Consider the following 14,663-nt stretch of genomic DNA (forward strand, 5'->3'; position numbering starts at 1 on the left):
TCCTCAGAGCACCTCTTTTCCTCTCCTCCCCACTTCCAGGGTCTGCCACATCTGCTCCCACAACAGGAATGCTGTCAAGAGGGTGGGCACAGCACTCACATGGTCCCAGGTCTCCTTTCTTATAGCTAAGCTTCCTCATGCTCCATGATTTCTGTACCTCCATCACCCTTCTGTGGACATGGTGCAGGCTAGCAGCATCCCTTTTAAAGGGGCTCCCAGCACTGGACACATAATTCCACATGGGATGTGGACAGCAGCAAGCACCCACAGTGCTACTATTTGCCCAGGTTTGGATGCTTTACTCTAAATGGGGTCAATCCACCTACAAACAATGATACCCAAACTCCTATCTGCAGCCTAGTCCAGCCCTGCTCAGCCAAATGGCCTCACCTTTTTTTTTTTTTTTTTGAGACAGAGTCTTGCTCTGTCGCCCAGGCTGGAGTGCAATGGTGCAGTCTCCACTCACTGCAACCTCTGCCTCCTGGGTTCAAGCGATTCTCCTGTCTCAGCCTCCTGAGTAGCTGCAATTACAGGTTTATGCCACCACACCCAGCTAATTTTTTGTGTTTTTAGTAGAGACAGGGTTTCACAATGTTGGCCAGGCTGGTCTTGAACTCTTGACCTCGGGATCCGCCTGCCTTGGCCTCCCAAAATGCTGGGATTTCAGGCGTGAGCCACCACACCTGACCCGGCCTCAAGATTTCTACTTGGCTGTCTAAAAAGCATCTCAAGCCCAACATGTCCCAAACTAAGCTCCTGATCTCTCCCCCTTCTCATGTGCTCCACCTACAGCCTTCCCCATCTCATTTAATGGCAATTCCACCTTTAAGTTGCTCAGGCCAAAACCCTCAGCTCCTCTCATTCTCTCACTCCTCACATCCAATCCATTAGCAAATCTATAATCTGACCACTTCCCTGCTCCTTAGGGCCCAGGCACCACCCTCTTTCTCAGGGTTACTGGAAGGGCCTCCTAACTGTTCTCCCCATTTCCTCCTTGGTTCCCCTACAATCTATTCTTAACACAGCAGCTGGAGTGAGTCTTTAAAACACAAGCCAGGCCAGGCATGGTGGCTCATGCCTGTAATCCCAGCACTTTGGCAGGCCGAGGCGGGCAGATCACTTGAGGTCAGGAGTTCAAGACCATCCTGGCCAACATGGTGAAACCCCATCTCTACTAAGAACACAAAAATTAGCTGGGCATGGTGGTGTGTGCCTGTAATCCCAGCTACTCGGGAGGCTGAGGCAGGAGAATTGCTTGAACTGGGACCTGGGAGGCGGAGGTTGCAGTGAGCCGAGATTGTGCCACTGCACTCCAGCCTGGGCTACAGAGCGAGACTCCATCTCAAATAAAACAAAACAAAACAAAACAAGCCAGGTCAGGGCTTTCCTCTGCTCAAAACCCTCCAAGGGGCCGGGCGCGGTGGCTCAAGCCTGTAATCCCAGCACTTTGGGAGGCCGAGACGGACGGATCACGAGGTCAGGAGATCGAGACCATCCTGGCTAACACGGTGAAACCCCGTCTCTACTAAAAAAAATACAAAAAACTAGCCGAGCGCGGTGGCGGGCGCCTGTAGTCCCAGCTACTCGGGAGGCTGAGGCAGGAGAATGGCGTGAACCCGGGAGGCGGAGCTTGCAGTGAGCTGAGATCCGGCCACTGCACTCCAGCCTGGGCGGCAGAGCGAGACTCCGTCTCAAAAAAAAAAAAAAAAAAAAAAAAAAAAAAACAACCCTCCAAGGGTTTCCCCATCTCATTCAGAATAACTTTACTTGCAATGGTCTGCAAAGCCCTCCATGTCATCCTCACCACCAGTACCACTGCATCCTCTACTACTTTTCCCCTCATTCATCCACACCAGGTACATGTATAGTAGCCTGAACACAGCAGGGCCTTTGATCTGGCTGCTCCCTCACCTGGCACACTCTCCCCCTAGATAACCACAGGACTGAGTCCCTTGCTTCCTTTTGCTCATTTATCACCTTGAAGAATCTGAACTTCCTCCTAATATGCCCCTTATCTCCTTAAAAATACCTTGAGATATTTTTTCAGCGCACTCATCACTGAATAACATATGATATATTATGGTTTTTCTTTATTGTCTGACATCCCATCTCCCCCAGAATGCTGACTGGGAGGGCAGAGATTTTTGCTTATTTGGTTTGTTAAGTAATGTTATCTGAAGCCTCTAGAATAGTGCTTGGCACATGGTAAGTAGGACTTCAATAAGTATCGGCTAAATGAATGAATGAATGCAACTTGTGTCACAAAATACTGCTGACTCATGGCAGCTGACAACCAGAACTATTTTTTTATATCAACTTTGGTCCAATAAAGAGTTTTACCAGCTGGGCGCGGTGGCTCACGTCTGTAATCCCAGCACTCTGGGAGCCAAGGCGGGTGGATCACTAGGTCAGGAGATCGAGACCATGGTGAAACCCTGTCTCTACTAAAAATACAAAAAAAAAATTAGCCGGGCGCGGTGGCGGGTGCCTATAGTCCCAGCTACTCAGGAGGCTGAGGCAGGAGAATGGCATGAACCCGGGAGGCGGAGCTTGCAGTGAGCCGAGATCGCACCACTGCACTCCAGCCTGGGCAACAGAGCAATACTCTGTCTCAAAAAATAAATAAATAATAGGTTCTGGCTCAGATGTCATCCCACTGAAGTCATGTTGAAAACTGATTCTATTATCATACATTGGCTTCCCCTCCCAGTTTGGAGTAATCTGTAAACATGATAACCATTCCTTATGCCTTTATTCAAGCTATTGATAAAAATATTGGGTGAGCAGGGCTGGGAGTGGTGGCTAACACCTGTAATCCCAGCACTTTGGGAGGCCGAGGCGGGCAGATCACGAGGTCAGGAGATCGAGACCATTCTGGCTAACACGGTGAAACCCCGTCTCTACTAAAAATACAAAAAATTAGCCAGGCGTGATGGTGGGCGCTGGTGGGCACCTGTAGTCCCAGCTACTCAAGAGGCTGAGGCAGGAGAATCTCTTGAACTCGAGAGGCGGAGGTTGCAGTGAGCCGAGATCATGCCACTGCACTTCAGCCTGACTGACAGCGAGACTGTCTCAAAAAATTTTTTTAAAAATGTAGAAGAAATGATGATGGAATTAGAAAATCTAGATTCAAGTAAGAATCATCAGTGGATGGGAAACCATTGGGTGGAAGATTGTTAGGAAACTATATGTTAACAAAGTGTCCCACAGATGACTTACTAATTACCAAAGGGAACATTTATCTCTAAGGGAGAGATCTCGTGGCCACAATCTTAACCAAGCAGACAAAAGTAGCAGCACAGTAATGGGACTGTTTGACGTAATTTACCTTCTGATATGATGCAATAAGAAGTACAAAACAGGCTGGGCCCAGCAGCTCACGCCTGGAATCCTAGCAGTTTGGGATGCCGAGGCGGGCAGATTGCCTGAGCTCAGGGGTTTGGGACCAACCTGGGCAATACAGCAAAACTCTGTCTCTACAAAAATTAGCCAGGTATGGTGGCACATGCCTGTAGTCCCAGCTACTTCAGAGGGTGAGGCAGGAGGACTGCTTGAACCTGGGAGGTCAAGGCTGCCGTGAGCTGAGATCACGCCACTGCTCTCCAGCCTGGGTGACAAAGTGAGACCCTATCTCAAAAAAAGAAAAAAAAGAAAAAAAAAAAAAACAAGTACAAAACATCATCAATTTTTGCAGCATTCTTGTCAAAGGTGTGTTATAACCCAGATCTAATAATGAAGACACAATCAGACACATCCAGCATGAGTAGTATTCTACGAGACAACTAGCCTGGACTCTTCAGAAAGGGCAATCTAGTGAGAGACAAAACAGACAGGGGTGGGGCTGTTTTAGGTTAAGGGACTAAAAAGACATAATAATCAAATGCAGCGAGGCGAGGTGGCTGACACCTGTAATCCCAGCACTTCGGGAGACCAAGGCAGGTGGATCGCTTGAGCCCAGAAGTTCAAGACCATCCTGGGCAACATGGTGAAACTGGTCTCTACAAAAAATACAAAATTACTCAGGCATGGTGGTGTGCACCTGTTGTCCCAGCTACTCGAAAGGTTGAGGTGGGAGAACACCTAAGCCCAGGAGGTCAAAGCTGCAGGGAGCCATGATGGTGCTGCTGCACTCTAGCCTAAGGGACAGAATGAGACCCTGTCTAAAAAAATAAACAAAATCAATAGCAATGTGTGAACCTTGATTGAATGTTGAAAAAGAAAAAAAAAAAAAAGCCATGGAGCAATTGGGGAAATTTTAATATGGACTGTGTATTAGATGATATTACGGCATTCTTCATCTTTTTAGGTATGATAATGGTATTTCTCAGATGTGATTAAGTCCTGGTCTTTCAGAAACACCTGCTGAAGCTTTACAGGTGAAATGTCATGATGTCTACAATTTACTTTCAAATGATTCAGCAAAAACAAATGTGCATATATATGTATGTGCGTGTACTAGAAAGAAAGAACATGAATGTGACTGGCAAAAACTGGTCAATATAGGTGAAGAGTTATTAGGTGTTTTTGTATTAATCTTTCCATTTAAACATTTGAGTGATTAAAAAAAAAAATGGGTGACAGCCAGGCACAGTGGCTCACGCCTATAATCCCAGCACTTTGGGAGGCTGAAAATAAGTAAACAAATAAATAAATGGGTGAGACAGAGTCACAAACAGAGTCCAATGGCACACCACTAGAGACCTCCATCAAGGTTAAAACAGATCAGTATCTTTTTTTTTTTTTTTTTTTTTTGAGATGGTGTTTCTCTCTTGTTGCCCAGGCTGGAGTGCAATGGCATGATATCAGTTCACTGCAACCTCTGCCTCATGGGTTCAAGCGATTCTCCTGCCTCAGCCTCCCAAGTAGCTGGGATTACAGGCATGTACCACCACACCCAGCTAATTTTGTATTTTTAGTAGAGATGAGGTTTCACCATGTTGGTCACAGCTGGTCTAGAACTTTTGACCTCAGGTGATCCACCTGCCTTGGCCTCCCAAAGTACTAGGATTACAGGTGTGAGCCACCACACCTGGCCTGATCAATATCTTTTATAGGCCGAACAACTAGCTATGTGTCCTCCTAACTGCACTGTTCAGTCCACATTTCTCCATATTATCCATAAGACTATTATGGTCCGAAAGCAGTGGCTCATGCCTGTAATCCCAGCACTTTAGGAGGCTGAGATGGGCAGATCACCTGAGGTCAGGAGATCGAGACCAGCCTGGCCAACATGGTGAAACCCTGTCTCTACTAAAAATACAAACATTAGCCGGGCGTGGTGGTGAGCACCTGTAATCGCAGCTACTTGGGAGGCTGAGGCAGGAGAATCGCTTGAACCTGGGAGGCAGAGGTTGTAGTGAGCCAAGATCCTGCCACTGCACTCCAGCCTGGGCACAAGAGGGAAACTCCATCCCCCCTCAACACCCCCCAAAGAAAAGAGAATATTATGAACAAAATTGCAAGAAATCTTGTCAAAGTCAAGGTGCTAGCTACAACATTTCCTTCTTCTACCTTCTGTCTATTGCACTTACCTAGAACAGCACCTGATATGTGGCCACATGCTCAATCACTATTTGTTGAGTGCCTGAATCTCCATATCAAGCAGATCCTAAAATGGCAGCAGGGCTGCTTTGCCCTGGTGTCTTGGCAACACATAAGTTGTGTGACTGCTGTGCTCATCTCAGAGGAGAGGAGACAGGGGCTGATGTGGCCTCACTAAGCGGATAATTATATCCTGCTCAAATGCTTCCAGTATGTCTTATGTCAACTGGGCAGCAAGCCCTTTGAAGGCAGTGACAGGACTTCCGTCTTCCAAACCCCCGCTGCCTTGCATGGCACTCTAGTAGGAACTCCACAGGGTTGACAAAATGAGGATCCCAACTGTCAGCCTGGAGAAGAGCCCTCAAATCCACGCCCTCAGTGCGGCAGCCTTGGTCTTCGCGGGCTCCCCTTTCTTCTGTTAGTGTGCTGATGTGTTCTCCCCAGACTAGAAACCACAGGAGGACACTGACAGAGAAAAATCTCCTGTGAGCTGACTTCCTGCGAGGGGGAGCGGTTCCCAAGCCAACGATGTGTCTCCTGTTCCCCTTTGCCACTCTTGGATGTTGGCGAGTCGTTCTCGGCCAGATTGCCAGCGTTTATAAAGAGCTCAGGAGGCAGCTTGGAAAGGGAGTACCAAAATAAGAGACGAAGAGAAAAGCACTGCTTCCTCCGTGCCCCGGCCAGCAATATGAAGTCATCATCAAGGCTAGCCCCTTCTTCATACACGCTCTGGCACCTCCTCCCCATGGACCTTCCTCCTTTTTCTCTCTCTCGTACACACAGACATACACACATAAGGACAGAAGCACAAGAATGAGAGATAAACTGTGCATAGGAATCCATTATAAAGAGGCCCAAACGAGGCCAGGCGTGGTGGCTCACACCTGTAATCTCAGCACTATGGGAGGCCGAGGCGGGAGGATCACAAGATCCAGACCAGCCTGGCCAACATGGCAAAACCCCATCTCTACTAAAAATACAAAAATTAGCCAGGCGTGGTGGCATGAGGCTGTAATCCCTGCTACTCGGGAGACTGAGGCGGGAGAATTGCTTGAACCCAGGAGGCGGAGGCTGCAGTGAGCTGAGATCGTGCCACTGCACTCCAGCCTCGGTGACGAGAGCAAGACTCTGTCTCAAAAAAAAAAAAAAAAAAAAAAAAGCTACAAGGGAAAGAAAATAAAGGGAAGCATGGCTAACAGTATAAAGCAAATGAACACATATCCTTGCTGCTTCTCTACCCTGCCCAGTACAAAGGGAACAGACGCAGGGCAAGTGCCAGCAGTGTCCAGGCTACATTTGGCCTCCCCAGTGATCAATACCCATTAATCATCCATGGGTACAGCCTCTGCCCAGCTGCATGCAGGCCATGTCCTTGGACACAGATGGCCCCTGCCAGGTGGCTCCTGGCCAGGTCTGCCTGCTCTAATTCCCACCCAGGGGAACCTAGATCTCTGGCTTCCACAGTTCTACTCTGGGAGTCATTACTTTGTTTGCTGACTGTGGGGGAGGGGCCTCCTGCCAAGCCCAGTGGAGCTTGAACCCAAAGGTCCCACCCGCCCCCTCCTGGGGTAGCACTCAAGCTCCTCCCCATTCTCGGGTGCAGGCTGGGAATGGGGAGGAGCTTGGCAGGCTGCCCAGCAAGGCCTCGCAGACATACACGGGCTGCAGCCCAGCTCTCCAGGCCTTGGCCCCCCACCACCATCCCCTTGTAGCCCTGAGCCTTCCTCTTATGCCAACTTGCAGCTGCAGCTCTCCACCCTGCCCTGGCTGGGCACACTGCTGGTGTCTTCTCCCCAGGGGCTGGGCAACAGCTCAGCTGCAGCATCAATACATGTTGAAGAGGAAGCGACACCAGCTGGCACACCCTGTGTATACTTTCAAATCAGCCAATGGCTGCCAAGTCCTCAGGGCTGGGAGCTTCCTTGGGCCAGCGCCTTCTGCAGCAGAGGGCATCCACCCCGGGTCAGCACTTATACTGCCTTCAAAACTCAATGGCAGCTTTTACCCAGGGTCTGGCAACAAATGTAAATAAATGGCTTCATCTCCGTTCCCCAAACCATCTTCCCCGCTACTGGCCTCTTGTTTTTCTTGCTCCTGGAAGTGGTAGAATCTAGTGGTTAAGCATACAGGTTCTTTTGTCAGAAGAATTCAGCACCTTCCGTATTTTGTGGACTTTTAGCAAGCCACACAATCACTCTGAACCTCAGCTTCTTCATCTAAGACGGAGTGCTATGAGCAGCACCTCATGGGTGGCTGGAGAGAGTACATATAAAGCCACGGGCAGCACTGGCATGTAGTGAATGCTCAATGAACAAGGCCATGCCTGCTATGTTATTGGTTCACTTCCCCATCTGAAAGTTGCCCCATGGTGTCAACAACTCTGAAATATCTTAGGTGCCCATCTCTGAGGACCCCCTTCTGGGTACTCCCTCAAGTTCAGCCACCTCCTGAAAAGCTGGTGCTGAGGCTGCAACTCTCATGGGCAGAAAGAACCGGCCTGCCCAGCCCAAGTCCCAGGTGCGCCCGCTGTGGTGAGGAGCCCGACACCCAGCACCACCCCCACTGGGGCCTGTTGGGGCTTGAGCTGGCCACTCCCTGGGAGGAGATCCCCCCGCCCCACAGGGCTGTGGGGCAATCAGCAGGGCTCAACCTGTCCCTGCCCTGACAGGGTAGAACATGAAGTTGCCATTGTCACTCCTCTGCTCCCCGATACGAGTTCAGGAGCTGCTGTCTGCCTCTGCCTTTGCACCCACTCGCCTGTCCAGGGGAGACTAGACTGGCAACATAGGAAGACCCGGTCTCTACAAAAAATAAATTAGGCCGGGCGCGGTGGCTCAAGCCTGTAATCCCAGCACTTTGGGAGGCCGAGACGGGCGGATCACGAGGTCGGGAGATCGAGACCATCCTGGCTAACATGGTGAAACCCCGTCTCTACTAAAAAATACAAAAAACTAGCCGGGCGAGGTGGCGGGCGCCTGTAGTCCCAGCTACTGGGGAGGCTGAGGCAGGAGAATGGCGGGAACCCAGGAGGCGGAGCTTGCAGTGAGCTGAGATCCGGCCACTGCACTCCAGCCTGGGCGGCAGAGCGAGACTCCATCTCAAAAAAAATAAATAAATAAATAAAAAATAAATTAAAAATTAGCCAGGTCTGGTGGTGTGCTCCTGTGGTACCAGCTACTTGGAAGGCTGAGGTGTAAGGATCACTTGAGCCTGAGAGGTAGAGGCTGCAATGAGTCATGATGGCACCTCCAGCTTCGGAGACAGATCAAGACACACACACACACACACACAGAGCAAGACACTGACACACACACACACAGAGCAAGACACTGACACACACACATACAGAGCAACATACACACACACACACACACAGAGCAACACACACATACACACACACACATATATACATATCCTGGTTCCAAAGATCCCATGAAGTCAGGAATCTACCTCCCCATTTGCTATGGAGTTATTCCCTCTAAAATCCCAGTCTGAGCCCCAGACCCCTGGCTATTACCCTGTGAGGGGAAAGAAGAAGAGGACAGGGCCCTCCCTCCACCTCAGGAAACCAACCTTCCTTCCCAAAGGCCCAAGGCTCTCCCCTCTGCCTCTTCCTCCCCAGGGAGGAGCTCTCTGACCCTGGAGTTTCCCCATCACCTCAGGTCACCTGGTGGCTGCCACTGTTACTCCCAGACAGAGTCTTGCTCTTGGTTCTGATGCTGATCCCAGAGAGTGGGCAGGAACAGGTATGCCTAGGAGGGTGGTGGAGATGCACAGACGGGTTGCCATGGATTTCCTAAGGCTCTGCAGGCTGTACTCTCACCCTGCTTTGCCAGGGTGGAGGTTCTGAGGAATGCACTACCCGTGGCAGTGTGCCCACTTGCCACCCTAAAGCAGTGGTATTAGGAGACAACATGCACAGAAAGCTGATGTGAGGGTGGCACCAAAGATCCGTGCCTGGACAGGAATCTCACACGGCAGCCACCCTGCAGCACCATTTATGCACTGTGAATGAGGGTCTGGCTGGTGGGCATCACACCAGGGACTCTGGAGCCCACAAGGTTCTGAGTGAGCCCAGCTTGGCCCTAGCAGGAGAGTAGGCTCTAAGGGGACCCACCCATGGGGCCACAAGGGCTTATCTCTAGCCATCTCATCTTTTGGTTTCCACAAACCCCTTGAAAGACAGCTGACCCTGCTTGCTCCTCCCAGCCACCTCTTCTATGAATGCTGCCTGAGTTCTTGCACTACAGCCTGTGAGCAGTGCAGCAGAGCAGGGAGCCCCTTCACCACAAGGGTGGGCTTCAGGGAGCTCTGAACCCCAAGAATGAGATGCCATTTCAGGAGAGAGGGAATCAGAGCTTTCATTTAATTTCAAAAGCTCTTTGCTACCAGCCCCCACTCCCCCCCGAAAAAAGTGAAGAACCATTTCTCTAAGGTGTGTTAGTCTGCAGACACTGGGAACTTTCAAAATTAGCCTTTGTCAGAAAAAAAAAAAAAATTATACCTCAGTTTGCAATAGTTATATAACCTTGACATGAAATATTTGGCAAATTCTTTCCACCTACATCAAAATTGTCATTTATGTAGCTAATTAATATTAATTGAGCACCTACTATAAGTGAGGACTGTGCCAAACTTTTACATTCAATCAGTTAGTTAATTCTCACAACAGGGTGAGATATGAGTTATTATTGTATTCCCATTTCAGAAGTGAGAAATTGGGGCACAGAGAGGTTCCAGGACTTACTAAGGTCACACAAGTGATAAGTCAGGACTAGGACCACAACCCAGATCTGCTGACTCCAGAACCCATATGGATATTCAACCTATAGTCAGAATTTCAACCACATTTTGTCTCAAGTTATAGCCATCCACCTCTTCTGATAATATAAGCCAATGTCTGTCCTTCCTTCTTTCCTTCCCTCCCTCCTTCCTACCTTTGCTTCCTTCCTTCATTCCTCTCCTCTCCCTTCCTTCCCTTTTCTTCCTTCCCTTGCTCACTTCCTCCTTTACCTTCCTTTCCCCTCCCTTCCTTCTTTCATTCATGCAACACATATTTCCTGTGCACTTGCTGCCTTCTAAGCATTGCTCAAGGTTAAGGAAACTGACAAGGCTGCTGCCTTCACAGAGCTTAGTTTATCAGGATCCTTTAAACTGTTCTTTCAGAGAATAACCATTCTGATCTACATTTTATTTATTTATTTTGAGACGGAGTCTTGTTCTGTTGCCCAGGCTGGAGTGCAGTGATACGATCTCAGCTCACTGCAGCCTCCACCTCCCGGGTTCCAGCAATTCTCCTGCTTCAGCCTCCTGGGTAGCTGGGATTACGGGCACATGCCACCACGCCTGGCTAATTTTTGTGTTTTTAGTAGAGACAAGGTTTTACCATGTTGGCCAGGCTGGTCTTGAACCCCTGACCTCAGGTGATCCACCCACCTTGACCTCCCAAAATGCTAGGATTACAGGCATGAGCCACCTCGGCTGGCCTATGTTATGTTATGTTATGTTATGTTATGTTATGTTATGTTATGTTATTTTGAGACAGTGTCTCACTCTGTTGCCCAAGCTGGAATGCAGTAGCAGGATGATGGCTCACTGCAGCCTCAACCTCCCTTGGCTCACCTTCTACCTTAGCGCCCCGGATAGCTGACACTACAGCCGTGGGCCACCATCCTCGGCTAATTTTTGTATTTTTTTGTACAGACCGAGTTTCACCATGTTGCCCAGGCTGGTCTTGAACTACTTCTGGACTCAAGTGATCCACCCACCTTGGCCTCCCAAAGTGCTGGGATTACAGGTATGAGCCACCATGCCTGGCCCACATTTCTTTTTTTCTTTTTTTTTTTGAGATGGAGTCTCATTCTGTCGCCCAGGCTGGAGTGCAATGGCATGATCTCAGCTCACTGCAACCTCCGCCTTCCAGGTTCAAGTGATTCTCTTGCCTCAGCCTCCTGAGTAGCTGGGATTACAGGCATGCACCACCATGTCCGGCTAATTAGTAGAGACAAGATTTCACCATGTTGATCAGGCTGGTCTCGATCTCCTGACCTTGTGATCTGCCTGCCTCGGCCTCCCAAAGTGCTAGGATTACAGGCGTGGTCCACTGCACCCGGCCCCCACATTTCTTTAGACACTTTCACTCCCTTATCCTTTGTTTCCAACAAAGGTAGTGGCCAGGGCCAATTTGGCAGAGTTCTAGAAGTGCTCCCAGGCTGCACAGGCTAGAATCCTGCTGTTTTCAACTAATTTCCACAGTTGCTCCTGTGAGTTCCCTCTGCACTCTGCTCATATTCCTATTAGGAACTCATTATGCTGCAGTGAACTACTCATTTACACATCACATCCCTCTCTTCCCTTCTCTTCTACAAGCTCCTTGAATGCAGGGACAAGGCCTGCCTAACTCAGGTTTTTCATCTCCAGCCCCAGGACAGAATATGGAAATAGCAGGTACCCAGCAAATGTTTTCTGCTCTAGCTGACTGTCTCAAATCGTTTCCAAAGGATCCATTCAAGTTTTCCTTCCTGGATCTTTCCCCCCACTTTTCTGTTATCCCTTTCAAAGGAAACAGCACCACACTGATAGAGGCAGGACTAGCGTCCCACTTCCCTGCTTTAGGGAAGCTAAACAGTTTTCTTGCTTAGCTCCAGGCTCACCAGCTTTGCTGGCATCAGAAGAGATGGTATTTTGGAGAGTGGCTGAATGCTTGGCTCCTAGGGACTTATATTGGACCATCCTGTCCAATGTAGTCAGATACTACATTAAAGCAGGAGCCTCAAGGCACAAGACCCACGAAGCAGGAAGAGAGACTCAGCTCTCCCCAAGGCACAAGTCTCCATTCCCCATCTTTAGTTCAACTGTTGCCATTGTCTCCAATCCTTATTTATTTTAATTTTTAATTTTAATTTAATTTAATTTTTTGTTTGTTTGTTTTTTGAGATGGAGTTTTACTCTTGTTGCCCAGGCTGGAATGCAATCGCAATCTCAGCTGGCTCACAGCAACCTCCGCCTCCCAGGTTCAAGCGATTCTCCTGCCTCAGCCTCCCAAGTAGCTGCGATTACAGGCATGTGTCACCACACCCAGCTAATTTTGTATTTTTAGTAGGGATGGGTTTCTCCATGTTGGTCAGGCTGGTCTCGAACTCCTGACCTCAGGTGATCCACCTGCCGTGGCCTCCCAAAGTGCTGGGATTACAGGCATGAGCCACCACGCCTAGCCTTATTTTATTTATTTATTTATTTATTTATTAAAACAGAGTCTTGCTCTGTCACCCAGACCGGAGTGCAGTGGCACAATCTCAGCTCACTGCAACCCCCACCTCCCAGGTTCAAGCCATTCTCCTGCCTCAGCCTCCTGAGTAGCTGGAATTACAGGCACACGCCACCACACCCGGCTAATTTTTGTATTTTTACTAGAGACGAGGTTTTATCATGTTGACCTGGCTTGTTTCAAACTCCTGAGCTCAGGTGATCCACCCACCTCGACCTCCAAAAGTGCTGGGATTACAGGTGTGAGCCACCATGCCCGGCCAATGTCCCCATATTTAGATTGCCTGTCACCAACAGTTTGAGCCCCGGGTGCAAGGAGACATATCCCAGATTTTCCTGAGCTTCAGAAAGCATAATCTCCAAAAAGGCCAGGCGTGGTGGCTCAAGCCTATAAACCAGGCACTTTGGGAGGCCAAAGTGGGCGGATCACCTGAGCTCAGGATTTGGAGACCAGCTTAGCCAACATGGTGAAACCCTGTCTCTTTTAAAAATACAAAAATTAGCTGGGCATGGTGGTGCATGCCTGTAGTTCCAGCTACTTGGGAGGCTGAGGCAGGAGAATCACTTGAGCCGGGGAGGTGGAGGCTGCAGTGAGCCAAGATCCCACCACTGCACTCCAACCTGGGGGATAGAGCAAGACTAAGTCTAAAAAAAAAAAAAAAAAAAAAAAAAAAGTATAATCACCAAAAGAAATGGCCATGACCTGAGTTCAAATCCTGACCTTCCCACTAACTCATTGTCATCTTGGGAAGCAATTTAATCTCTCTGGGTTCAGTTTTCCTTATGAAAATGAGGAGGGATGGGCCAAGGTGATTGCTAAATCTTTTCCAGTTCTAAGGCATTGTGGGAAAAAAACTTTTTAAAACTTTGTATGCTTCCCACACAAAATTTTAAGGCATTTCAACCTTTAGAAGAATTGTTTAACTCAAATAACATACTCATATTACAGGTGAGGAAATGTGGGCAGAGGTTTGATGACCGTCCCGAGGTGACCCAGGGCTCCTGCGCCTTTTTGCTAGAACAGAGTAACTCCCGAGTAGCCACAACAGCAGCTTCATGCCCAGAACCCCAACCTCCTTCTTCTAGCCTTGTATCCACCACCTTGGTGCTCAGTGACAAGAAAGAAGCCATGACAAAGGGCCTAACTCGGAGGTCATACCCACTACCATTCCGTAGGGGCCCAGGCCTTTTCCGAATTCCAAATGACTTCTCCCCAGGGCCAGGTCCCGGATTTAGGAGTAGGGGTGGTGCACTGGCGCGATGTGAACGCTGCTCAAAGGCCCCCGGTGGCCATGGGAACATGGGCCCAGCCTCCTGCGCTGCCATGGTAACAGGCTCCCCCGGCTGCGGGCGCCAGTGCCCATCAGAGCGTGCAGGTGGCGCCCTCTGGGGAGAGGGGCCGGGCGGAAGGTGCGGGTGCAGGGGTGGGGGCGGCGGCTGCGCGGCGGTTTCCGCCTGGTCCGCCACCCCAGGCCGCGGCTCCCACCTCGCCGGGCACCCCCCGCGCCTACCTGGAGTGAGTCACGGCCAGCGCACGGTCATCGCCCCCCGCGGGGCCGCTCTTCCCACAGTGTCCACTGACTCGTCCCCCTTGCCAGGCCAGCCCAACGCCGTCCCTGGGGACCCAGAGTCTCGGGCGCACAGCCTCGGTCCGGCGCGGCGTCCCAGGAAATGCTGGGCCCCCGCCAAGCCCCGCCCCGCCCCGCCCGTGTTTACGGGAATTGTCCGCAGGGCGCCTCCGGGACTTCCCTGATGGGGGTCGTGCCCTCCGCCCCACCACCGCCACCAGCCCCGGCCCCCGGCCATTTGCAGCAACGCTGGACTCGATGCCACGACCACCCTGGCCTGTCGGGTCC

The 14,663-nt window shown here is 50.1% G+C and overlaps 1 protein-coding gene across 2 annotated transcripts in view; it reads right to left on the reverse strand.

Annotated features, from left to right (window-relative positions):
* LOC105488311 (semaphorin 4B) overlaps positions 1–14,481 on the reverse strand; it is a 43,525-nt gene extending 29,044 nt beyond the window's left edge. Inside the window, exon 1 of one of the 2 annotated variants that reach the window (XM_071100674.1) lies at positions 14,319–14,481. Coding sequence is in view for 1 of the 2 variants with exons in the window: in XM_071100673.1 (XP_070956774.1) it covers positions 5,532–5,560 (29 nt within the window). In the remaining variant the exon portion in view is untranslated. Of the gene's footprint in view, positions 1–5,531; positions 6,479–14,318 lie in introns of those variants that run through there. The other variant, XM_071100673.1, reaches the window with a different exon arrangement.
* Between the last annotated feature and the right edge of the window lie 182 nt (positions 14,482–14,663).

This window comes from Macaca nemestrina, chromosome 7, assembly GCF_043159975.1.
Source record: "Macaca nemestrina isolate mMacNem1 chromosome 7, mMacNem.hap1, whole genome shotgun sequence".
NCBI lineage: Eukaryota > Metazoa > Chordata > Mammalia > Primates > Cercopithecidae > Macaca > Macaca nemestrina.